The following is a 25500-nucleotide window of genomic DNA, read 5'->3' as shown; positions in this document are numbered from 1 at the left end:
TGATTCTGATTCTAAGTAGTTGCATCATTCATTTGTGTTTTTGATCCAGGATCTCCCCCTGAGGATCTGGTGGCAGCCAGGAAACCAGAGTCCTTAGAAACTCCACAACCAGCAGCAGAAAATGAGGGGATGTTATGTGGGCAAAACAGCCCCAGCAGCCCCCAGGAGTTCTCAGAGCAGAGTCCCACCTTGGAACAAACACCAGCCTCAGAGGTTCATAAGGGGCCGCTGCCTGCAGACAAGGCAGAGCAAGGACAGCTCAAGACAAAGGATGTCTCCTCAGAAGGCAGCTGTGCTCAGCAGGAGATCAAGACAGCCAAGACGGAAGAAGGGTCATGCTTTAGACATGTGGTAAGGAAGAAGGCATGAGGACAAAATGTGGGGGTGATGACTGGGAGGTTGTTTAGAGTTTCACTGTGTGTCCATAGTCAGGAAAACTCAGTCTATGACCTAGACTAAGAAGGGTCAAGAATTGATCATGTACTGATTTCCCTTCTGTCCACATCACTATGTGGTGATTTACTTTTACACAACTACCTTCTGTCCCTTTCTTGTCTTCTTTTTCTGTAACTATATGATTGCAGTCAGTGCAATCTGTCTGCTCTGAGACTCTCCAGATGTGAGACTGTCCGGATGTCTGAGCATTTTGACCCACGGTCTCTGAATTCCCCTTCTGTTTTTGCTGTCCCATTTGTCTTGGACAGACTGAACAGTCCTTTTCTCTTCCATTCTATCATGTTATTTATTGTTATTATTATTACTACTATTATTATGATTACTATTGCCTCTTCTGTATCTCTAGGAGAGCTTTTTCACCAAGTTTCTCACAGCAATACTCATCTCTGGACAGCTATTTAAAGATCTGTTGGCATAGCTCCTTGAATAGATTATTCATTCCAGTTTGTGTGCGATTTGGGAATGCAGATCCTCTGGCAAGGCCAAGAGAGCCTGAATGGGAAGAGCTGAGACATTCCAGCTACTCATTCACCTCACTTTTTCAGCACATCTGTCCAGGCCTCATTTTGGCTGCCCCTCACATCTTCCGTTCTATAAACCCACTTGTTTATAGATGTGTTTCCTTCCTTTGACTGGTAGCAGTACATGTGTCTGTGTTTCTGTACCTGTAAGTGTGCTCATCCAGGAGCCTGTCTATTCTAAGAGGGCTGTTTGAGGAAGACGGAGGGGTATTTGTTGGTAAGATGTGAGCTGCCGACTCATGGCATTTCTTCTGTTTTCCAGACTGAGGACCCTGCCAATGCCCTTCTAGAACCGCTGTGGCCAGAGATACAGCAGGAACTGAAAATCATTGAGCCTGAAGAGGAACTCTTGCTTTTGCCAGCTGCTGCCCCCAAGATGGGTCTGATTTCTGAATCCTCTTCTTCAACACAAGCAGATAGTTCTTCCTCTGGCCCAGGGCAGAGTCCAGCCCTATCTGAGCAGAAATCTGCAAGCAGAACACCACAGATAACGACCCAGGTGCCTTTGTTTGGTGCCACCAGCATGGAACAGGAAGACAGCCTCCACAGGGGTCAGTCTGATGTGGTTGCACAGCAGAGCTGTGCTTCAGCCCTACCCAGACTGGGTACTTCTCCAGCTGGCACAGCCATTCCAAAGAACCACCATGCAGTGGTGGACAGCCCGAGTGACTGTCTTGCTCCTCCCCTGGACTGGAAGCTCTGTGATCAATCAGAATTTAATGAGGTTGCTCCAAGTGATGGATTTTCTTGTTCCAAAGGAGCATGTCCAGAGTCTGGGAGAGAAAAAGATAGCACTTGCCAGCTGCAGAGGGAAAAGAATGGTCTTCCCAGAGGCCAGGCACAGAAGCAGAAGCTTGAAACCATGACTGCTGATGAAAGGGACACATTCTGCTCCAAGGCACTGAGTGGAGCTGGAATCCAGGAGCTGAAGGAGGGCAATGCTGTTAGCAGAACCCATGATGCTGGTGACCAGGATGATGAGGATACCTGGACAGATAATGTGCAAAGCTTAGAACTTGTGGAGCCATGGGAAGATCACCAGTGGGTTACGAGCCCACTCCATTCCCCCACCTTTAAGGACATTCAGGAGAAGATGATACCTGAGTTTCATCCCCAGAGCCAGAGAACAGAGACAGGCCTTTCTCTTAGACCACGATTCAGTCGCAGCCTGTCCCTGGACAGTAAAGACACAGTGATGAGTCTGTGGACTATCCCATTCTCTTTCATAGATGCCACTGACCAACAGCAGCCACACAGTGACATTCGGCCAGTGACACAACCCATCTCCCCCTCTAGTTCGGGCAAAGTTAAGCAAGGTGAGAATGGCACAAGTCCTCCAGAAGAACCTGCCAAAAATGATGAGCTGAGGTGTCCCCTCACCAGGGAGGAAGCACCAGCTGAGAAGGAAGCACCTTCCAGAATCCTTCTTTCACAGCCAGAGGAAAAGAAAGTGGATGTGAGCAAAGAACACCCTTGGAACTCAAAGCTTGAACTGTCTATACCATACCAAAATAGCTCAGGCAGCTCTTCACAGGCAAAGAACATGGAGGAGAAGTTATCCATGTCTCAGGGCACTGCCCTGGGAGGAGAGACTGTTGTCAAAGCGTTGTGCTCTGCCACTGAGTCACAGCTGAGTAGTAAAGGTGAAGAAACACCTCGTAAAGTGAAGACTCGGCCATCATCTCTCAACTTGGATTCACTCCTTCCAGCCCCAGATTTCTTCACATTCGAGAGCCTGTCCATGCCTTCTGCCCCTGGGAGCCTCCTCTGCGGGCAGAAGGAAGTGAAAAGCAGTGATTCTGTTCCATCGCTGCCCACTGCCTGCCCTGCTGCCAGTAAAGGTGTTACTTGGGGGTCTCATTTCAATGCCCATGTGGATCTAGACTTGGATTACCTAGCAGTAGCCCATGCCACCACTGGCCGTCGTAACTCTGCCCCTGTCAGCGTGTCGGCGGTCAGGACCTCCTTCATGATTAAGATGTGCCAGGCTCGAGCGGTGCCTGTGATACCGCCCAAGATCCAGTACACCCAGATCCCCCAGCCCCTGCAGGCTCAGAACATTGCTCCTCCAGCTGAGAAGAAGGAACCAGAAGCCAAGCAGGCAGTCAGGCAGACTCAACGGGTGGCATGGAGCCACTTGGAGACCCCCAAGAGCCCTCTGGCAGAGAAGAAAGCCAAAGCAGAGAAAGAAAACAGTGACCCAGCTCAAAAGGACTCAGCCTGCCCTTGGCACAGCAGCCTTGGCTCCCCTCTGGAGCCATCTCAGTCCAGTCAGTACCCTGCTACGGATGCCCCTGTTCTGCGCCGAAAGCGCACCTCCGAGGGGGAAACAGCTGGAGATACCCCACAGTCCTCAAAGATGGAGAGGCCATCAGGGTTCTCCAAGCCTTCCTATAGGTCTAGGCCCGGGAGGCCCCAGAGTCTGATTCTCTTCAGTCCCCCTTTCCCCATCATGGACCACCCCTCTTCAGCAGACTCCAGGGTGTTGCTATCGCCCATAAGGAGCCCTACTCAGACCACCTCTTCGAGCCCCATTTGTGGCGATCTGTCTGAGCCTTCACGGACAACACCTGAGGGGGTGACGCTGCGGAACAAAATGACCATCCCTAAGAATGGCCAGAGACTGGAGACCTCCACCAGCTGCTTTTACCAGCCCCAGAGGCGCTCTGTGATTCTGGATGGACGAAGTGTGAGGCAGATCGAATAGCAACTGCCTCTCATATTCCTTTTTCATAGTGGATGGGATACGAGTGTCCATGACCAACTCTGCTGCCATTTTGCTGTTGTTAGAACTATTTTGTGCAAGATGGACCTGAATCCTTTAGGGTTTCCTGCAAAGCATTTTGCTATGGAGGTTCATAGTCGTTTTGTCTTGCTTCTCCTTCTCTTTCTCACCCCTGCCTATTCCCTCATTGTCTGCTTCTTTTTTGCAAGCCAGTCCCAGGGAGCTTGCATTTCCTCATAGTCATTGTCTAACAAAGCCCTGTGAAAGTCCCATCCTCCCTGTGAAAAAACAAGAAGAAATCTTGGTATAATTAGAAAGTAGGGTTGGGGAGAAACATTGTTCCAAAGCACTGCAGCCTGCACATCTGCTAGGGAGGTAAGTCCAGATGTTTGGGACCTCCTTCTGTTGTTTCCCAGCCACCAGTGAAGGACCATGCTTATCCATCCCTGTTGTCTGATTTAGACAGTGTAAATCAACAGTGCAGGAGGCTGGGCATAGCTGAAGAGGAAGGTGAAGCTGGCATGAGCAAGTCATACAGGGTGTAAAACACCCAAGGATGTTGCAGTGACAAACATACAACCTGAAGGTGCTGCCTGCAGCTCTGTCCTTGCATCAGAGATGTGCCCTTTCCAGCATGTGCAAGGGCTGGAATGGAAGCAGCCGGGCAGGAAACACCCAGCTGTTCTTTTAATCTCCCAAATCCAGCTCATGAGCTCTGTTGTGCTCAACCACACCTCCCTGGGGCAGACAAGGTCCATGTGGCTGGGGAATGAGTGTGAAGCTGACTGTCCAGTGGTAGAGACCCCTCAGGCTGGTGTCAGTGAAAGCAAAGACACAGTCTTAACAAAGGCCATAGTCAACTATTTCCATCATTGCTTAAAGCCAGATGACACCTCTGCAACTGTCTCCAGCTGTGCTCCACACTGCCAACAGCAGGGAAAACCAAGAGCATCTTTTGATCTACATGGCCTTGGGCTATTGCCCTCTTGAACCCTGACTGATATATCTTTGACCCTTGGTCTTTCATTGCCACTGTGTGGCATGTCCCCATGTGCTTCTTCTTCCTTTAAACCTCCTCTCCTTGGGGTTTTACACTGTTTCTTTGAGACCACAGCTGGTTGTCACCTCCCTGGCCTTCACTGCTTTCAGATGGTTAAGATTATGGCAACGAGGATGATGTTTAGGACTGCGGAACAGATAATGAACAATACAATGAGAGCGAGATTTGAGGTGAATTAAACTCTCTCCTGAAGGGCTGTTATTGCTACAGGCAAATACACATTCATATAAGCAACAGATGCCACAGAAACAGAATTAAAGGTTCCTTTGTAAAGCCTCTAACTCTACATTCACAGCAGGCTTGTCTATTGCCTGGGATGCGACCGGGGGTGATTGCAAAGGCACATACAGCCTGTGCTGCCTCTGCAATTTAAGTGCCACTGGAGACTACAGAGGAGATGGGAACACAGGTGTTGCTGCCAGCACTGAGATTGTCCCTGTAATGGTGCTTGCAGGGGCCATCATTCATGGGGAGGTCTGTGTCTGTAGGCCCTCGGATGGGTATTATGGGCTATAGTTTATGAAGTAACTGAGCATCTGGTAGGAAGTGCTATAGCCACCATAATGAGTGTCAGTCAGGATTTCCTGAGGGATGGATGTTTAGGGCTTTTTTTGTGAAGTACTGGCATTTTTAAACTGTTAGCAAACCCTTGAGCTCCTGGTGTGTACTGAATGTGTCACTTCGTGTGTCATTGCGGCTGGAGGGCTCAGAGCCTGTACGGTGCTTTCTCTGCACTCTTTGATTGCTAAAGGAGGGAGATGCCAGAATACTTTTGAGAAGTTCTGGTCCCACAGATTAAAGGAATGTATCTTCAGCAGAATTTTCTCCTAGAATCCAAAGGAAGTGTGAAAAAACAGGAGGGCTTTTCCCTGTCAGTGCTTGCAGCTTTTGATCCTCCCCGCTGTACTCCTTGCTTGTGCATAATGCCATGTGAGAGGGAACAGAGCAGAGCAGGAAGCCCATGCCATCAGTGTTGTGGAGGGAGAATATTACACCAGACAAGAGCCTGGAGTTCTTGTTGCAGATCCATGTTCTTTCACAGACTGCAGCCTATGCTTTACCTGGGCATGGCAGGTCCAGAATAATCAGCTTCATGACAATTGTGCTTTCCTTCTCCCTGACCATAAAATGCCTGTGAAGCCTCCTATTAAAACTATGGGATTACCAGTCCTCGATGCTCCTCATAGCACAGCTCCGCTTGGCATTTACATGGCACCCAACTGCCTTTTATACTGCCTCATGGGAAAGCTTTCAACCACCATGGCTGAGTTAATGGCAAATGACTTGAGAAGATGTGATACGAAGTATTGTGGTAAGGTATAGAGAATGTAAAAGGTATGGAAATGATGCACAGGGTTTTCTGGCATCAATAGAACAGTTTACTTTGGACGGGGATTTATATTCTCTCAGTTCCTAGAAGTTTTATCTGCCAAGGCATCTGGAATGGGGCCAGCAAAGCTCACGGAGTAATTTGGAAAGGAAAAGAAAATGTGATGAAACCTTGGCACCTTAAAACAGTTCTTCTCTTTTGTTTTTTTTCCCCTTCCTTATTCTCATATAAGCTGATCTGTGAACAAGAAATGAGGTCTGGCAATTTGTGTATAATACACTGTCTTACTTCTGAACAGCATTCCAGTAAGTAATAGTGCTTTTGGCATAAGTGGCGAAATTCCTGCGAGAGAAAATGACTCTAAATCTTTACTTAATATTAAAGATCAGCCTCAGCTGAAACCTGTATCCAGACTATACTTTTTGAGGGTATTTCAGAATTTGAACTCAGAGCCAGGTCCTGGGTTTTAATGAAGCAGAGATCCTGCAATGGCATCTCTATTTCATAGCTCGATCTCATCTCTATCTACAGTTACCTGCAAAGCTGAGAGAGTTCTTGCTGAGAGTACTGTGCAGTGTGCACCACTGCACTGAGGTCACCATTCCCAACTCCAGACTCAGACTTCTGCAGACTTTGTAATGCTTAATGATGGGTCCATGTTAATACTGACAGTTGCAGGACCAGAACTTGATAGTTAGAGACAGAATATAGGAGCCATCTCCCATTGAATAGCACTGAATGTGTGGTTGGAGCTCCCTGACATCCAATCTTATTAAGAGATTCCTGAGGTCAGCTTCAGGGTCAGACCCAATCTCATCTTTGCTTCAGAGCCATTAGCTTGCTTTCTGCTATCCTGCATCAGCAGACTGAACTTGTGACTGGAAGCAATCCTGAAGTTCAGGGTTTTGCAGTGGTACTTTGTGGGTACCAAACACCTGCCCTCCAGCACAACCCTGCAACACTAGAGAGTTTAAGAAAGGGTTTGGGTTCTTTTGTTTGATATTGGGTTTGTTTGGGGATTTATTGTGTGTGAAGTATTATGGAGAGGGACAGATTGTTTTATGGGAGATGAGTCTGCCCAGAATTTGAGGTTTTGTATACAGGAGGGTTAAGTCAAGTGCTCTTGGCATTATGGAAGGGACCTTCCTGAACAGACTGGCACATCATTTGCAGCTCTACAAGGATCATTTCAGGGATCCTGCAGTACATTTTGAAGGGTGTCAAGGCTGTAGATGGCCACGGTCTGTCATGATGTGGTATCACCAGCATATGTTGCTTGGGGACTTCCACCGATGGGAGACAAGAGACACTTATTCTTTCCATGTAGTCAGTCAGTTTGTACAGCCTTTGTTAAGAGTAACCCAGAGTGAAATGGCTGGGCTGCCAAAGATGAGAATCCCCTGATGGAAAGGAGGGACATGGAGAATGTTAGCTCACGTGGGAGCTGCTTTATTGGCAGGAGAGTAAACAGGAGGATTGTATTTTACCTTATAAACCACATTCCTCTGGCCTGTCTATCCTGTGCTATCACTTCAGAAAGACTGAAGCACATCTTTTTTTCACCTTTATTGCTTCAGAGGAATTTAGGTCTGTATTAGAGAGCATCCATAAAACCCTGCAACATTTTCCCTCATCCAGAGTCCAAACGGTGCAATCAAAGTAATGTTTCTGTCTTTATGAATTCTGAAATGCCTGTAGTGGTGAATATTGTGTTAAATTTATACATATATATATATATATATAAAAGAACATTTTATATATATTAAAATGGAAATTTAATTAAAATGAAGGAATTGCCTAAATAGAATCCTGCAGATCTGTGAAATGGGCTCATGCATGGAACTGGTTTCTGCTGTAAGTTTTGTAGTACTGAGGGTATGAGATCAACTGGCTTTTTGCCCACAAAGGAGAAGCTAGTGTGTGGTGGGCAAAAGGCTTGAATCTGCCTTCCTGGTCAGGATCTTGTCCTGAGAGAGAAGAAATTACATCAGCACAGACAAGAGTGCAAGGACTGATATAAGTTGCCACCATATGCATCTCCTCAGTCCTTGGAGATGCAAACAATCTACTTGGAGCATGTATTACCCTTCAGGCATTCCCAGGTTTTGCAGTTGTCCTTTGTGTTTCTTTCCATTTCTAGTGAAAACTGATCTCTAGGGGAGGGTAGAAGCTGTAGCTGATGCCTATTTGGTTTAGTTTTGGCTTGCTCCTAATTGATGTAAACGCTTGGTGATAACTAATAGTGCTCCAAGCAAAGAATGGAAAGCTTGCTCAACTGGAGATGGAGCAGGATTTCAACAGCCCTGGAAAGGAAGGGTGGCAAGAGGTAAGAGCTTCCTGAGGGCTCCATGCAGCAGACCAGACCTAAGCTCTTGTTCTTGCAGGCACTCGTCCCCTTTGAATTATTCTTTGCTGCCAGGTCAAGGGAAGGGCTGGAAGTCAGACACTGTGAAAAGGACTGTCCCCATCCCACTGGCCCTGGTCTGTGATTACTTCCCCTGCTAGCTCTGAAGGATTGTGTTTTTGTTAAGCTTTGTTCTCTGTGTGGACTTGCCTGCCTTTGTGCCTTTGCTTTTAAAAAGAAAGAAAAACAACAGCCACAAAAGAAAGATGTTTTGCCAGGTCTCAGCCATGAGATTAAACTGGAGTTTTTATAAAAACAGACCTGTGCCTTAGTGATGTTTTGGAACACTTTCTTTTTCCTCTAGATTTGGTTTACGAGTGCAGTGCAAATGCATTTGTGTTCCTCTGACGTGGAGTTTGAGTCCTTCTGTTTCCGTGTGAGTGGCACTAAGCTGTGTTTGACTGTGTGGATGAAGGTTAGAGCCTGATCACACACTTTTCTTACTGTAGAATTGACCCAAGCATCTGAAATGCTTTCAGATTTCCAAGGGTAAAATTCATCTTTCTTCTTACCATTCCCAGCTCTACCAGGCTGAAGTTTCAGTGGTGCACAACCACATCCTCCTATCTAGCACATCTCCTGCAGAATTCTGCCTTGCCTGTGATAATGTAGAGCAGCACTGAGTATATAAATACTCTGGGATCCCAATTCTTGTAGAGGGGAAGCCAAGATAGAACAAGAGAAGCGACTATGAAGCCTCTGGTATAGGCACTTGTGTTGATTTGTAAAGGACAAGCAAGAACTTAAGTATTAATTAAGTTCCCTGGTTATCTGGATTCTTACAGTGCCCTTGTTGATCCAATCTCTGAGCTGTAGCCTGGAAGTGAATTAGTATTAGTATTAGTTTCTATCTGTTATTCTACCCTGGAGTTGTAGCCACAGTGAACATACCTGCAGTTCAGCCTGCTCTTTGTTCTCCTTAAAAACCAGATGAATCCTTAGGTTACATGGAATACTTCATGTTCCTCCTCAGCAGCTGAATTCAGGGCTTGACTCCCTTTCCTACCTCTTTCATGACTTCAATTTCCATTTAGGAAAATGCTTGGGTTGTGCTTCCTGCTTACCATGGCAACTGGCACACAAAGTGAGGGAAAACCATGTCTGTTGAACTCTGTTGTTAGTCATAGCCAACTATTACTGCTGTATGAGAAACAGTGTTTTTGTACTCTTTGTGCCACAGAGTCTAGCAATGACTTGGCCATAAGACAAGTGGAGAATCCCAAACTGCTCCCCAGCATTCCCATGGTTATGAAAATCAAGTAAAAGGCTCCAGTCAGCACTATTCCCTAAATCAGGGTGCTTGAACACATGGAAGTGCTTGAACACAATTCCAGACAATTTCTTTTGCCTGCTTTCCCACCACCACGAGTGTGAAAGTCTGACTCAAGACAATCTTTTGTGTATGTTGCATTGGAAGCAACAGTTATAACATCTTGGATACCTTCAGCTAAGCCAAAACCAGGATTAAGCAAGTTCCCAAACTGGCTGCAAACCAGGAAACAAGCTAACCTGGTGCCAAAGAGCACTTGATACCGGTGTCTCGCATCCTCCTTTCAACACAGGAATCCAGCTATGGGCAACAAAACATCAAGCTGGTATCCCACTGGATGGAGCTAAAGGCCAACTGAGAGCAAAGGGAAGGCAAACAATGCAGGCAAGGAAATAGAGCCCAGTGAAGGAGACTTAGGCCAAGCTGGCACAAGGTGTCAACAACAACAAAAAGAACAGGATCATAATAGCCAAGATAAAGACATTGACCTCCCCAAGTTCACTTTCTGTCAGAGCAGAATAAGCTATGAGGAATAAAGAATAAGTTTCTCTATGAGGGTAAAAGTTGAACAGTTTCAGAGTTAAGGATTAGAAATGAATGGGAGCTGCAAAGCTTAGACCTGGCTAAGTCCTGATGCCCCCAAAAATTCAATGCAGTGTGAGTGTTAAAACAAGAAAGTTTGGGTGACTCCATACCAAAAGAAGGTAGCTATCTTCTCATGTCTTATTTGCAAACTGCAGTGAGAATTGAACTAAGTTTTGAAGACGTAGAAAATTCATAGGAATTATGTTGTACACTTTTGGTCCAGATCCATCTTAAAACTGGACCTGTTCTCTTCCATAGCACTTCTGTTAAAGGGGGCACATATCTCTCTATCATTTAAATCCCTTATCTGAAAAGAACAGGAAATATCTGAATTCAGTGAGAGGAAATGGTTTCAAAGAAAACTTAGTGGCTGCTTAAGAATGAACCAGAAGGAACAGGAACATGGGAACAACCAGAGCTGGAGAAGGGAGAATAACACACATGATGATTATTAAACAGAAAAAGATTCCAGGTAAGTAAAACCCAAAAAGGGAAGAAAACCCCACAACCAAACAACTCCAAAACCCAGCCAATAAGACAGATTTGAACCAGTCTGAAGAATATCAGATAACTTCTTTCCCTCCTCTTTCACAGGAGACAGGAAAAAGTTTACATCAGAAAGAAGGGTCAGACAGTGGAGGCAGAAGAGAGGTGTAAAAAGACTTGGCTGGTTATTTGCAGGGATTATTTGAAGTATCATGGCTTTAGCTTCTCCAGCCTCTGTGCCAGCCACAGCACCCTTCTAAAGGTGACCATTGCTTTGGAATATAGACAGGGAAGGTTTTCAGTCCTGCATTCACTCACAGTCAGTAACAGCCCTGGGTAGGCAGAGCAGCTCACTGCTCATCACTTCGCAGCCTTGCAGATCTTATCTCAACTAGTGAATGTGCAAGAACTGCAGATGACCTTGCCCATGCTGGAATTCCACCTCGCGTGCAAGCTAACACAGCCAGAAACACCCTCACCTTTTATTCCTGCTGAGGATGAGCTCTCATCACTTATCCTCAACTCCTCAGGCAGCAGGATCTCCTCAAGATAGATGCCTGAGATTACAGAGAGAGTTCTTGCAGGAGGTTCCCAGCATACCACACGTTGCAGAGGCTTTCCCCAGTTGCCAAAAAGGGCAGGGCTGCCAAAGGGTGGGAGAAGGAGGCTTCATTTATGAGCTAGTTTTAGGTCATGCTTGGTCCCAATAAACATTTGCTTGGCACAAGACCCTGTTAAGGAATGTGAAAATCTAAGATGCCAGGGCAGCGAGCAGGATGAGGGATAAATCATCTGAGTCAGAGGATACCAAACACCACTGACAGCCTGGTGGATGGTTTTCACAGTGAGGGGGGTAGCTAGATGCAAGGATGGAGATAGTATGTTGTATATAATATATAGTGGAGATAGTATACTGTACATGAACCAGTAATGTAAGGAGAAATAGGACCTGAGAGAGTCTGTGTAAAGAGATCTCATGCAGAGGAAGAAGTAGTGAGAGCAAAGGAGGAAAGGGTAGGAAATCCTGTTGGAAAAATACACAAAGGCAGCCCCATTGCCTGAAGGAACAGACACATTCAGTACTGCCAGCCACAAGCATTCAGCAATGTGAAAGGCATCAGGTTATGTCTGTGTATGCATGTATTGGAGGAAAGCAGCTGAGGACTTGGGATTCTCGTTGGCTTGGAGGCCACGCTGCTCTGTCATGTCTGACCAGAGGATGTTTCTCAGCAAGGCCCCCATTACTCAGAGCTGGGATTGTAACAATAAATTAATAATCTAAAAATACAGTTGACAACTCCATGGGAGAATCAAAACATGCTTTGTTTGCCAGGAGACAGCTGTGAATATTCACACCTACAGAGGAGAAATGCACAGAACAAATCTGCAAACAAACAGCACAGCTTCCACCTGGAGAAGTTTTTCCCTGTTTTAGCCCAGCAGTTTGCATGCACATAAGCACATTGCCTGTTTTTGGGATCATAAAACATCCATCCATACCTCTGAGCAGCAATCCAAACAGCTGAGAATGACCAGGATTTCTTTACAAGCCTCAGCCAACACATAAACCAGTTCACCACCATTCCTATCACAGACTCCATCCCTTCCTCACCCTTCCCCTGGCATCCCAGGTAGGGAAGTTACAGAGATTGGAATCAGCCTTCAGAAGCTGAAAAACCTGACAAAGCTGGGCAGGAGTTTTCACAAGCATGCTCAACATCATTCTGCCATCAGTCCAGTCCTTTTCTTCTTCCTCTGTTCAGGCGGACAAAGCTGGATTCTTCTGGATGAACAGGGGCACGCTTGGCACTCCCGCATAGATCCACCATTGCCTGGGTTAGTCACAGCCTTTGTGTTTTAAGAACATAAATCACAAAGTGCAACGTGAGGGAAAGGCTTAAGAAGCAGAAAGCAAAGTGAAGAACCGAAACTTCATTAGCTTAAGCTGCTGTTTATACAATAGGTCAATGGTATCATTTTCAACTGGTTGGAGCAGTTAATACTGCAACGTTTTGCAGCTGATCATGCAAAACCTCCTTGCAAAGCAGTGTAAAAGAATAACCTCAGTTCCTCTCCTGCAAAGTCTTGCAGCATTTTCTCTACAGTGAGAGCAGTGCTATCATCATACCACAGATGCAGCAGAAATGAAGAGACCTCTGTGTCTGAAGCAAAAGACCAGAGGAGGAAAAGAGTATTTGACATCTGCTTCTGTGGTCCTAAAGTCGTATCTCCAGCCACATCCATATGCAAAAGGCCTTACTAGTCCCACAGCCAGTCATTGCACCCACTGGAGTTCCAGAAATAACTTGAGCAAGAGAACTTTACACAGGAAAGCAGCTACCCATGAAGAGTGCCATGATTGAGGAGGTATTGAAGGGGGTTGGCCAAGCAAGGACAGAGGCTCTGTGCCTGCACTGTCCTTCCTTCCCCATTTCTCTTCTCTCTGCTGTTATGGTTGGTGGAGATTTGGAGTTCATGGCAAGTAGCAGAGAACCCAGTCTTTGCTGTTGCTGCCTAACTTAGGCAGACAGGGGTTCTCTTTAGACTTCTTTAGGTTTAGGTATTGCTGTAGCTTACAGCAATATACACAGAAAAAGCCTCTACCACCAAGCTCTCCCCTAGAAGCCCCAGACCACTGACATACACAGTCCACACACTCTATCCGTGCCCTGAGTCTCACAAAACAGTGCTGAAAACTAACTTCCTTACGGCAGTGGCTAATAGTGGAGCATCTCCAGGACAGTCACCATCCCACTGAGCCAGTGAAGTGATGATCCATTGGGATTTTCCTTTCTGAAGGTACACTCATAGAGAAAACCCCTTCTATGTTGCAGGGGTGTAGATCTTCCTCAAGCTATTCACCCTGGTAGCTGCCTCTTTCTCTCCCCCAGCAGCCTAGCAAGGGACTATTCAGCTACAGAGATTCTGTAGCACCATGCATAGTGGAACTCTGATCTTCAGGATACAGGATTTTAAAGCCTGTCTTTGCACTGCCCCACATGTCCCAGATACAGACATTTACCATTTTCCCTTCCCAAACACACAATCTAAAACAAGAGAAAGATTTCACTTCCACTTCTTTTTAATTGGTATTTTGGTGAATATACAAAAACAAAGAATCAAGGCTGATGGCCAATGTGAGGACCTGAACCAGTGCACCTTTGGAAGAGGCTTTATCTTAAAACGCTCTATACAGGAGCATATTTCACATGACACATGTAACTATTAAAGTATTTACTAGGAAAGACACCAGATCAGTCTGGGCCAAAGTAAACAGCCTCTGTTGAGCAGAGCAAGAACTGGAACTGCTGATGCAAGGACTGGATTTAGTTCAGTTATCTCCTTGCTTGCTTTATTCACAGGAATTATTCCTTGTCATTATTTACCTTTTGTCCTACCCGATCTGGGTATGTGGAAAGGAGAAGTACATAGGGGATGTGACCATACACATGTAGGCAGCTGAAGCAAGAAGAGTGGTAATCTAAGGGAGTGAGACAGCCACTTTCACAAAGGCAGCTACAGCACAGGACCCCACTTATTCTGCATGAATCTTGTGTGAAATACATAACAGCTTTTTGAAGCAGTTGCTTGTTAGCAAGTGGAGCTTTTCCTGGGCTGGCACTTCTGAAGGTAGGAGCACATGCAGTAGTTCCATCAGTGATGGGAGGTAGGCTTGGATTTAGGGCTTGACAAGCAGCAGATTTTTATCCCTGACATTGCTTTAATGCTGACACACTTAAACTCTTTGAGAATCTGCCTTATTCTAAGGCAAGGGGTGACAGAGACCGGGAACAGAAGCTGAACAATAAAATAGATTAGAGAGGTCTGCAGTCTTCTCCCTTGCAGCATCTGTCTTTATTGGTCACAGGGGGTTACAGCTTTGCTCACATAGCCCTTGCTGGAGCCTTTAGCATTATGAGTTACATTCAACATAGTTTTAGAAAGACATTTTTCTGAAGCAAATGTGCATGGACATTTTCCTTTCTGCTGGTATCATAGAGCAAATCAGATCACTTCCTGATCTTATACTCCAAGGATTTCTTGCATAGAGAAAGAAGGATTGTGCCTCAGCCAGGAGGCATTAAGGCTGCAGAACAAGGGGCAAATAAGGGACAAGAAGATTCTTTCCTGGAGTTATCACCTCTGTGTATCAAGTTTTTAGAGGGGCAAAAGTGTATATGGGAGAGGTAGTGGGAAAACTTCAAATCCTCCATGGCACAAGGGAAACGGAACAGGAGACAGATGCAGTTTCACTTGGTGCTTCAGGGCAGTGCTGAGGATCCTGGGCCTTCAGTAGTCAATTCTGCTCCAGAAGAACATGGTACCAAGGAGGACGAAGAACTGAAATGACAAGAATACTGTGTTTCCCTGCTCCCCTTTTCCTTCTCCTCACCTCTCCCACAGCCCCATTTAGTCCTAGTGGTAGGGGACAGAAACAGAAATTCTTGATAAGCCAAGTCTGTTCAGGCAGAGGAAGCTTAAAGCTTTTTATCTGCACAGAAGCTTCACAGTGAAGAAAGAAGGTATGTGCAGCCATAACTACTTGAGTGGATCACTCAGCTTGCTGGGGATTATCCATCACGAGGCTGCTGAACCCTGAGTACTTAAAACACTCATACAAAGTCTTTGAACTACAAACTGAATTATCTGTCATGATTGCTGTTCAGGTGATCCAATACCCTCCACAAACAAGTATCTGAAAGCTGTGCTGGCTGTGTTGCATTACTGATATGGCAGCAGGCCACAACAGGCTGGAAGGCCATCTAGCTCCTCACCTTGTGGAAGCCAGAATGGAGTGGAACTTGCAAATGTAGCCCTGTCAGTGAAACAGGCTACAAGCAGATTGGTGACGAAAGAATAACTATAATTTGCAGACCCTTTAAATGCGTCAGCCCTGTCATCCACCTCCACCCAACTGGGTGTGGATTAGAAAGAAGAGAAGCGGAAATAGAGGCAAATATTAAGTACTCACAGTCCAGCAGAGGATGGCAAAACCAAACCAGGCAACACCCCAGGCCTGTGTGTTTACTGGCCCAGAAATAGCATCATAGCAACCCTGTAAGACAACCATGAATGAATGAATCAGCAGCAGCTTTGAGCTTGTACCTCAAGGAGACAAGATTATCCACCTCTGAGAGAGACTGAGGTGACAGGCTCCTCTCCTGCTGCTTGGATAGCTCACAGGATTTCAAGAAGACAAGCTGGAGCTACATTGCTTATTGATAACTTGCAGATAGAGTACCTGTTTCCAGTTTCAAATACAAAGTAGGCCCATCTCAGACACTTCAAGGACTGGCACTCCTGTGCTATCCACTTGCTGAGTATATACATATATATATATAACCAAACTTAGCCAACACTGAGCTGACTTCCAGAAGCAAGAAGCTGTAAGCAAATTTGGAATGTTGAACACCTTTTAGAAATGCTTACTAGTGTAGTAGTTGATGCTCGTGACCCAAAAGTCTGAACAGGACAAGCCTGTCTACTGAACAGTTCTACCTTGAGGAGCAGAGCTATTGACTTGCTCACTTATATTGTGTGCACTAATCTTTGGGCTATATTTGATTTAGCTACTGTCCATCTACATTTTGGAGGTGTCAGTTCTTACTGATGGCATTAGGCAAGTTTTCTTAATAGCTCTCTCTCCATAAGGAAAGCCTTTTCACAACCTATCCTGTGTTCAGCAACATGGATACCACAGGCGTTGCTTCTCCTCCAGAAAGCTTCTGAACACCTTTCCTTACAGCAAGGTGCTTTAGACCAACATATGTTAACTGTGAAAAGCTGAGAGGATCTTACATTGCTGTTATAGTAGCCAGGGACTCCGAGCTTGCAGCCGTCAAGGTTGGTGGGGGACCCTTGATCATCCAAAACACAGCAGTTGCGTGGCCAAGGGTAGTCAGCATCGTTGTGAGTGATGCGGAAGGCAGATGTGTACTTCTGCCAGTCGGAGGGGCCATTCACCCCGCAGCAGTGGTTCTGCAGGGCAACAGAAGGGAATGGTCTTTATGGGAGCAGGTCAGAGCCTTCCACATGTCGGGTTAGGCATTAACCACAGATTTATATGGGACATTTCTGGAGTGCCTGCGTTTGACAGTCTGCCATCTGATAAACGAGCAAAGCGGGGAGGGTGGCAGGACTTTCTGTAAGGTTCAAGGCAGATGCCGTCCTCTTTATTATCAAGTGGCCTGGAGGAGGACTTGAAATTCTAGGGCTGCAGGGGATTTAGTAATTAGTGAGACATTTCTGTGTTATTATTACCTGAACCATGATTTTATCCCATGTATCTGTGACTCCATCAATCATCCATTTGTCATTGTTATTGTCTGGCTCTGACTTCTTATACCTCTCCAGCATTTGCTTCAGGAAGAGATTTGGAGTGAGCTGTAGAAAAACAAACAAACAAATGGTGAAGACTGCAGAAACTATTTGAGTAAGTGGCCGTGTAAAGCAAATATAATGTTATTTGGGGTGGGTTTGTTTGCTTATTTCAGTGTCTTCCTGGAGAATAGGAATGCTGCTTCTCTCCCAGTTTTACAGATAGGAGAATAAAGAGCAGGATTTGAAGCAGAGGAGCAACAAAGACATAGATCTTGAGCATGACTCTTAAACAGGCTCTACCAGATGTTATATCAGAGGAAATGTGCAGAACATAGGGGTTACATCTGATATGTTGCTTGGAACTAAAGCACCACAAGTAATTTCCCTCCCTACCAATATCTCCAACAACCCACATAATCTTTCCTTCACCAGTAACACTGCCTAGGGCGATGCTGAAGATTTGTCTTCTGCATATATGATGATAATCAGTCTATAGTTGAAAGACTAAACACTGCATTGATGATTCAGCTAACTCACACTAGGATTTCCTTAGCTACAAGGTTGTAAATGTTTTAAAGTGTTAAAAATAACAAGGCTGCTTTAAAAAGAACAAAGTAATTTCTTTGATTAGAATAATAATGTTGGAGAGTTTCTTTGTGGGGTCTTATTTTATCTCAGCGGTTCTTTGCATTTACACTGGACCACCACACCAGCCATTTACTGCACTGAACAGGACCACTGTGTGCCATGGAACTTCAACATTTCCCAATGTGGTTTGCAAGAATACTTGAGGAAAGAAATACTCACAAAGTCCCTGTGAGTTGCTGCCGTGATGCAAGAAGCCATTTCAAATGCATAAGTGATCAGCATCAGAATGATATACTGTGGGAGACAGATAGCAGTGTTAGGAGGAACAGCTAAGCAGTCTTTTCAAGATTAAGCATGAAACTGATCTTAAAAGTCCTTTCCAACCTAGAAGTTTCTATGTTTCTACAATTCGAGTCAGCGGAGGCCAGGCTACCCTATCCTCAGTCCTCTATATGGCCTGAACATTCATGCAGCCCTTCTCTTCTGCTTTCTTGAAGGTATATGACTGGACTTGTTCTACCTCTCCCAGACAAGATCTCATCAGCAGCTCATGACATTAATATCACCCTGCCTTCATGGAAAATGTTTTGTTTGATATGTCCTAGAATAACGTTTGCCCTTTTCTTTGTTGCATCTCATTAGCGACTTCTGCTTGTGCAATGTCTCCTCCTTCCTCTTCCACTTGCCAGCTATAAGATTTTTAGCAAGAAGCCATTCACTCCTGTCAGCACTATTCAGGAGAGCTCGTACTCTGGAGAAGCAGAAGGTGCAATTTAGGGTGCCTTTCAGATCCTCCTGATTTTGCATTGTGAGATTTCCTCAGCATTGGCACTATGTGAACAAAGATCCTTCATGAAAAATGATCCTGAGGATCAGCTTAGAGTCTATTTCACTGTTTCTCTTCCCTTCTCAGCACAATTCCTTTAACCTTTCCAATTTTTTTCTTGGTGTTCTCATGTCTCTATTTCTCCTCCCACTATTTACAATGTTCTTCTTGGATTCAAGGCATTTATGTCCTTCTTACCCCAGCTTCTGCCCCTTGTACTCTTTCCTGTACCACAGCACTGGGTTTCAGACAAGACACCAAAATTCAGAGGTAAGAGAATTCTCTTCCCTCATCTGTTTGCTGGCCACCTCATGGCACAAGATTTCAGATCTCTAAGCATCTCTTGGTTAAAACAGACAGCCTGCCATCCCACATTAATCCAAGAGAGAGCTGATTCCAGAGGTTTCGGCTCTACCCTTCATTAATGACTGTCCAGTTAATCACTGTCAGCCTAAGGGACTAAGAGAGAAACTGTACAGAGAGTTGTTCACACCTTAACATTGTTCTTGGCTTAGCCAAAGCTCTCTGTCCCCACCCCTGTAATTTCTGCCTGCCTGCTGATGTCTAATGTTCTCAATTGCACCCTTATTTGGTATACTAACACATACTAATGCCTTGTACAGAAGTGATTACTTATCAGCTCCTTAACTGAATGGTGTAGGACAGCTGAAAGTCAGTAACTGGTGGGGAGAAACAAGGACCTAAACCACATCCCAGCTACATCTGACTGCACAAGTGCTTCTGCATTGCTTCAGGGCAAGGTCAGGGTCAAGCCAGTCAGCTTAAACCTCCATTGTGGCTACCACCATTTGTTCCCTCAGCCTGATTTAGGAGCTTCTCAAGCATGTGTCCTCCCCATGTGGGACACTAAGCCATGGCCAAGAAGACCCTTTGGCTCCTTACCACTACTAGAAGCTGTCTTTGCTCAACGTGTGATTACTAAGGTGAGCAGGGAAACTAAGGCAGCATTTTGTCAGTTTGGCAGCAATAGGTAGGCAAACATTGCCACACTTACCACAAGTAGCAAGGTCTTGCTGGACTTAATGACTCCAATGATACCAAGGATAGACAGAACAAAGAGCGCAAAGCCAACAAAGATGCCAATCCAGGCAGCAGCATAGATGTCATCATTTTCTGTGGCTTCCAGCAGAGGGTAGAGACCATGGGGATCAGAGACAAAGAAAATGCACTCTGCTGTTAGGGCAATGCCACACATCTGAAAAGTGCAAGTCAGGAAATTCGTTAGTTTGAGCTTCCCCAAAGTAATAGAAGACATAGAAAAAGATGGAGACCACTTCTCTTTCGTTCAACTTCCTGCCAAACAGGAGCTACTCAACTCCTCCTCTGCCCAGCTCTACAACCTCTTGTAACTGAGCCTTCACAGGAGAGTTGCAGACAAAACTCAGCCAGCCTAGACCTGAGAGACCAGACCTAGGATTTGAGGATGTTAGGAATCAACAGAACCTTTCCCATCACTATATGGAGGGAGGTGGCTGGGAAGATGCTGGTCAGCAGCAAGAGATTTTCACCTAGAATTCATGTTGGTCTTGTGGATCAGCCCCTGCTGTCCCTTGCTGTTCCCTCACCACCCAACACATCAGCTAACAGAGCTCTCCTTTACCCCTCCTCTCGTGTTTTACTGGTGTAAAACAGTGTGGAATTAACTAATGAAAAAAGATTTCATGGCTGGGAACTGCTGTTTTAAGAAGAGTCATACTAGAAGGAAGCCTCCACCCATACTTGTTCCACTTCACTTACCCCAATGACCACATTCCCAAAGACTAATAGACCCTGCAAGATGTGTATGCCATCACTTTTTGCCATCTTCAGTTCTTCATGCAACCTGGGAAAATCCAAAGACAGTCTTCAGTTAGACCAGTATAATAGGCTTCACTCAGAAAGAAGTATTATCCCTAAGGAGAAGGACAGGCAGAACCTTCCAGCCTCTCTGTACACCTCCCACCCCTTGCTTCATAGCAGTTATAGAGGAGAAACTTCCCCAGGTGTGAAACTGGCAACTCAAACTCCCTCTGATATTTGAGCTACAGAAGATTGGGACCACTCAGGGGCAGTATCTTTGGCTTCCTTTTGGGTAGGGTTTTCATCACCACAACAACACCTATGCAAACATCAGCTCATGGCGTTGCATTTCCACCTGGTTAGAAACACCAGCTGCACCCAGATGGACAGTGGACAAGTCCAGTGCCTTCACCTTGCTCCTCTTCCAGAGGAGCTGGCTTTATCCAGGGGTATGCTGTACATCCTGATGGCTGTTCATTTTGGCCAGCACTACCAACAGGACCAAACTGGCAACCACAGTGTTTTAGCAGTACCCTACACACATAACTATAGCACACGGCTTGGCAACACCTTAGTGTAAGAGTAGCCCCATCTCCCACCCATGCCAGGAACTGGAGCTGAGACACCCATTCGCAGTCAGGTGCAAGGGAGAGAAGGAGCAGCTCAAGCTGCAGCTGGCTTATGGGACCCAGGCCAAATAGCATTCCCAGCAAATTCCTGAGAGTGCTATATCCTGCAGGCTGCAGCCAGGCACCCCACATTGAATTCACTGCCTTCCACAGGGAGCAGCATAAAGGCACTAGTCAGAGGTGTGAGACCTCTTGGAGAAACAAGCCCAGATGCCAGTGCCACCCAAGTCCTTCTTTCAAAGGGATGGAGAACATGTATGTATGGAGGCAGGGAGGGAAACCCAATCCCAAGACAGTTGCACTTGCTGGGTGGTTAAGAAAATACAAGCTGTAAAAGAAAGGCTAAAGTGGGTCCAACTTGAGCAGACCACAGGACAAGCAGCTTGAACAGCCAGAGTATCTGCACTAGTGCCTCCTCTTACTGGGGTTACTGACCCAGGGGAGACATCACCAGGGCTCTCACCATTATACAAACAGAAGACCACATAAATGTTTTCCAATGATAATGTGACTGGGGATGGCTGTTATTTCCAAGGTGAGGAGACATTTTTATTCCTAGCCAAATCCTTGGAGGCCAGTCTAAGATACCTGAAGCTGTATTGCTCTGTATCTGAAAATGACAGGCTCACAACTGCAACTGAAGCTTTGTCCCTAACAAACTTGTTCACCAGCCAGCATGCCCAGGGGGGAACAAAGAACAGCCTTGCAGGTCAAATCTGGGTCTGGGCAATGTCTGGTTACCTGTGATCTACAGCACAACACTGTGGAGTCTGCCAAACCTGAGATGGAAGGTGGTCTTCTACTCAGCTTAAAACTGGGGACACCACTGCCTGGTTCATGGATCTTTGTGCTGCAAACTCAAGGGAATTTCAAAAAGCTTTTACTTATTGCTAACTAAGAGACATCCCAAGTCAGGGGTGAGTCCAAAAACCAAGGAAATCTCCCCTGCTTGAATGCAGACATGTGAACTCTGACTACTATGTGGAAAAGCAGGTGAAGATAGAAGGATAGAGTGTGCCATGTGGCTAGCACGACAGATCACACCAAGAGTGATTACCAAACCCACAACCCTTTCCTTGACATTGCAGAAAGCCCTTTCTCTGTCCCTTTTTCTCCCACAGACCTCCCTACAGTGTAACAACACCTTGTATGCCGGCTGTCCACACAGTGTATGTGGGCTGTCCACCCTGTCCATGTGCTTTCCTCCCCACAGGCTGGCCTTCTTCTCCTCCCTGGCAGGCAGGACCTGGTTCACTCTTCCCTTTCCTTGGGCAGGTTTTAACACAGTCACACCAGTCCAAGTTAGCAAACCGCTTGTCCTGAGGCAAGCCCATTTCCCAGGCTACCGTAGCTGGGAGGAAAGCTGCACACAGTCCCCACCACACAGATACCAGCTGGATGGTGACAAGCTTCTAAGGAACCTAAGGCACTCAAGTACCTTACTTATATCCAGTGGGATTGCAGGGCGGGAGAAGCAGAGTCCAAGAAGAGGAAAAGGGAAGGAAGAGCCTTTAATGTAGACCTAAAAATACACACTGTAATGGATGTGGGCCTTTCCATGAGCTGCTTGCTCCTTATGCCTCTGAGCTAAGCTGTGTTAAGCAAGAGCATCTTGCACAGCACTTGGTGCATAAGGCAAACCCTGGCCGGCTTGCCCAAGGCAAGCTGCATGCAGTTATGACTCTCAACCACCCTTGGGTGTGACATGAGTTGAAGTCCTCCTCCCATTCCTCAAGAGACAGGACACTGCCTGTGGACACTGCTCAGTTGGGAGGTGAGGAGACATCCTTGAGGCTGGTTGGGATCAGTTTTACAACCGAAATACAGTTTCCTGGGGGCTTCAGGGAAACCCCTGAGAAAATCAGAGCTTTGGATGCAGTCGTTATCCAGAACCTGCATTCAAGGTGACCAGCTCCTGGGATTTCAGCCTCAAACTTGCATGGACCTAGTGTTCCTCAGCACATCTTGTGTACCTTGTAATTTAGCCATAACCCATCTAGGTCCTAGGTATTCAGTTATCACTGCCACACACTCTGCTCCATGCTACAAGCAACTTTGGAAAGATATCTGTTGCTCCCATTGTACCAGGAAAACCTATGTCCCTCCTGAAGCACATATTTCTTTGTCTTCCCAAAGCCCTGGTCAGAACTCAGACTCCAACATCCCCCTCTTCTCTCCCCTCAAACCCTCAATGTACTCCTGATGCCCATAAAGGTCCAGCTGAGCTCATCAGAGCCCAGGAGCAGTGGTAGTTTCCCCCTATTCCTCCACGAGTTGCACAGGATCTGTTATTTCCATGCCCATGGAGCTTTCTTGACCTCTCCTTCCTTCCTCTGCTCAGAGTGGCTCTGCACGACATGCAGCACAACTCTGGGAGCTGAAAAAGATGCTCCATTCTGTGGAGACTGGCTTCTGCCCTTCTATTTTAGGTGACAGCACTATTCAAGCTCTCAAAGGAAGCCCTGTACATGACAGCTCCTGGATTCAAGCAGGATTCAGTCTCTGTTGTTCATCCCTCACACACATTGGGGTTGTTGGTCTTTTGAAGCTTCCACACTCTTTCTGCAGAGTGGGACATGTTTTCAATAGCCTTAGAGATGAATACTGCCTGCTTAGCTTAGTCTTACTCCATCTCCATCCAAAAACCACAGTGGGAAGAAATGGTTTGGCATTGTCCCATGCAGAAGTGGTTGCATTTTGATTACCTTGTATTTTGTACCAGTTTTCGTGGTGGTATCACAGCACTGTGACCAAGGAGTGTCCAAAACCAATCCTGTGAGCATCATCTGTTTCTACACCCTGCTTATGGAGCTCATAGCACCTCGAAGGGACTTACAGGGGCTCCCTCTGCTTCAATGCCCCTGTGCAGGGCGTTGCACTCACCTCCTTGTGTAAGGGCCACATTTGTTTTATTACTCATGTGCTCCACACACCTTCGCTGATGGGCTCCGCACCACTCGAGCGCAACTAAACAAATCCATCCAACGGCAGAAACCTCATCCCGCACCCACCTGGGCCCCACACCTCCTGCCCCTTGTGCTCAGCTGCAGAGCATGTCTCTACAGGCAGGAGCAAGATGAGGCTGGGGCACTGATGGAGGGAAGCCAGTGGGGTGGAACTGCTGCCGGAGGTGCTGTGCCAGCATCAGTGCCCATGCCAGTGCCACAGACCTGACCTGCTCTAGGCTCTGATGCACTGAGGGGCCAAACAGCAATAATAAAACTGCCTTTTCCCCCCAGTTGTCTTAGCAGAAAATGTATCCCTTAAAGGGCTTAAAGAGAAGATAGTTTCCAAGTGCCTAGGCCATCTTCAGATTTACACAGTTTTAAAGAGGATGCAATTAAATACGTTATTGACGAGTTGCTTGGACTGCTGTAAGAAGCCAAATGCTTTACAAGTGGTGATTCATCACTTGTTTACTTATTGGAAAGCAAACAGCTCCAGAGCATACAACCCCACACACTCCTCCTGCCCTGCCGGACTTCCCCATTGCTCCACCTGTATCAAAATGCAGCCACCTCTGACAGAGGAGGGCTTGTGCACCAGGAGTCAAGCACGCTCAGGAAAGGAAGAGCCAGCCAACTATTCTATGTTACCAGGGGAGAAAAATAAAGCAAAACCAAAGCTCGGCATGAAGCAGGGGTCAGAAACTAATTAAGTTTCCTTTCAAGAGAGATTGCTGTGAAATGAAGCCTGTGTGAATGGTGGAGTGGCTGGTAAATCATCATCAAGCATAATTACCTGGGAAATAGAGCTGGGAGGCAGGCTTTTTCCTCTCTCCCTCATTAGATCAGCACAGCCAAAACAAGCTGAGTGGGTTTTTTTGCCTTTCCTATTTTCACAAGTGAGGGGGAATTACAGGAGTCATCTTTCCCTGCAACAATTCCTGCTTTTTTTACACTCTTTGCAACACATTTAATTTTCCCATTCCCTTCTCCCCAGGCTTTAGGAGAGAAAATATGAAACACATTAAAAGAGCCACAGAGAAGAAAAAGTCTGAGGTAAGAAGGATGAGATACTTAATATTATCTTCTGCAGTTAACCTTATCCAGGTACCAGACTCCCACAGACTAAACACAGCCCAGGGGCTAAAATACAAAACATTAAACCTAAAACATTCATTTCCTCCCAACAGACACTTATGGCTCATTGAGAGGAAGACGATGACCACAGCAAAGCACTCACCCCTCTCTTCTTGTGATGCTTCCCAACAGCAATCCCGACCCACCTCCAGAGCTGAAAAAGCCCCTTTTCTCACCCTCCACTGGGCTTTAAAGAGCCCGGATGGCTGAGGAAAGTGCTTTGTGATTGGTAGGGTGCCCATCACATGAGGAAAACTATTTTCTTCTAGCCAAACCTGTTTGCCAGTTCCTCTGGGACCGGAGGGTGTCTCTGTGATTCTTAGATCGTATCGGAATGCCGTCGTGCCGAAAGCACAGAGCTCCAAAAATGTCTATTATTACACTCTCCAAAGGGTGGGTGAGTGACTCACCTGTGTG

The 25500-nt window shown here is 46.1% G+C and overlaps 2 protein-coding genes across 2 annotated transcripts in view; one reads left to right on the top strand and one right to left on the bottom strand.

Annotated features, from left to right (window-relative positions):
* The window catches only part of ARHGAP31 (Rho GTPase activating protein 31), a 57376-nt gene extending 50883 nt beyond the window's left edge, over window positions 1-6493 (top strand). Inside the window, exons 11-12 of the mRNA XM_034074316.1 lie at window positions 50-351; window positions 1240-6493. Coding sequence (XP_033930207.1) covers window positions 50-351; window positions 1240-3684 — 2747 coding nt within the window. The 3' untranslated portion in view covers window positions 3685-6493. The remainder of the gene's footprint in view (window positions 1-49; window positions 352-1239) is intronic.
* A 7486-nt stretch (window positions 6494-13979) lies between these two features.
* UPK1B (uroplakin 1B) lies at window positions 13980-25217 on the bottom strand. The gene is made up of 8 exons (XM_005146664.4): window positions 25187-25217; window positions 20331-20415; window positions 19588-19788; window positions 17966-18040; window positions 17099-17221; window positions 16637-16816; window positions 15810-15893; window positions 13980-15178 (listed from the first exon to the last, which is right to left on the bottom strand). The coding sequence occupies exons 2-8, from the start codon at window positions 20394-20396 to the stop codon at window positions 15128-15130; spliced, it is 780 nt and encodes a 259-aa protein (XP_005146721.2). The 5' UTR covers window positions 20397-20415; window positions 25187-25217; the 3' UTR covers window positions 13980-15127.
* Window positions 25218-25500: the final 283 nt, after the last annotated feature.

The sequence above is a fragment of the Melopsittacus undulatus genome, chromosome 2 (assembly GCF_012275295.1).
Source record: "Melopsittacus undulatus isolate bMelUnd1 chromosome 2, bMelUnd1.mat.Z, whole genome shotgun sequence".
NCBI classification, from domain to species: domain Eukaryota; kingdom Metazoa; phylum Chordata; class Aves; order Psittaciformes; family Psittaculidae; genus Melopsittacus; species Melopsittacus undulatus.
This window is presented reverse-complemented; position numbering and strand designations above follow the sequence as displayed.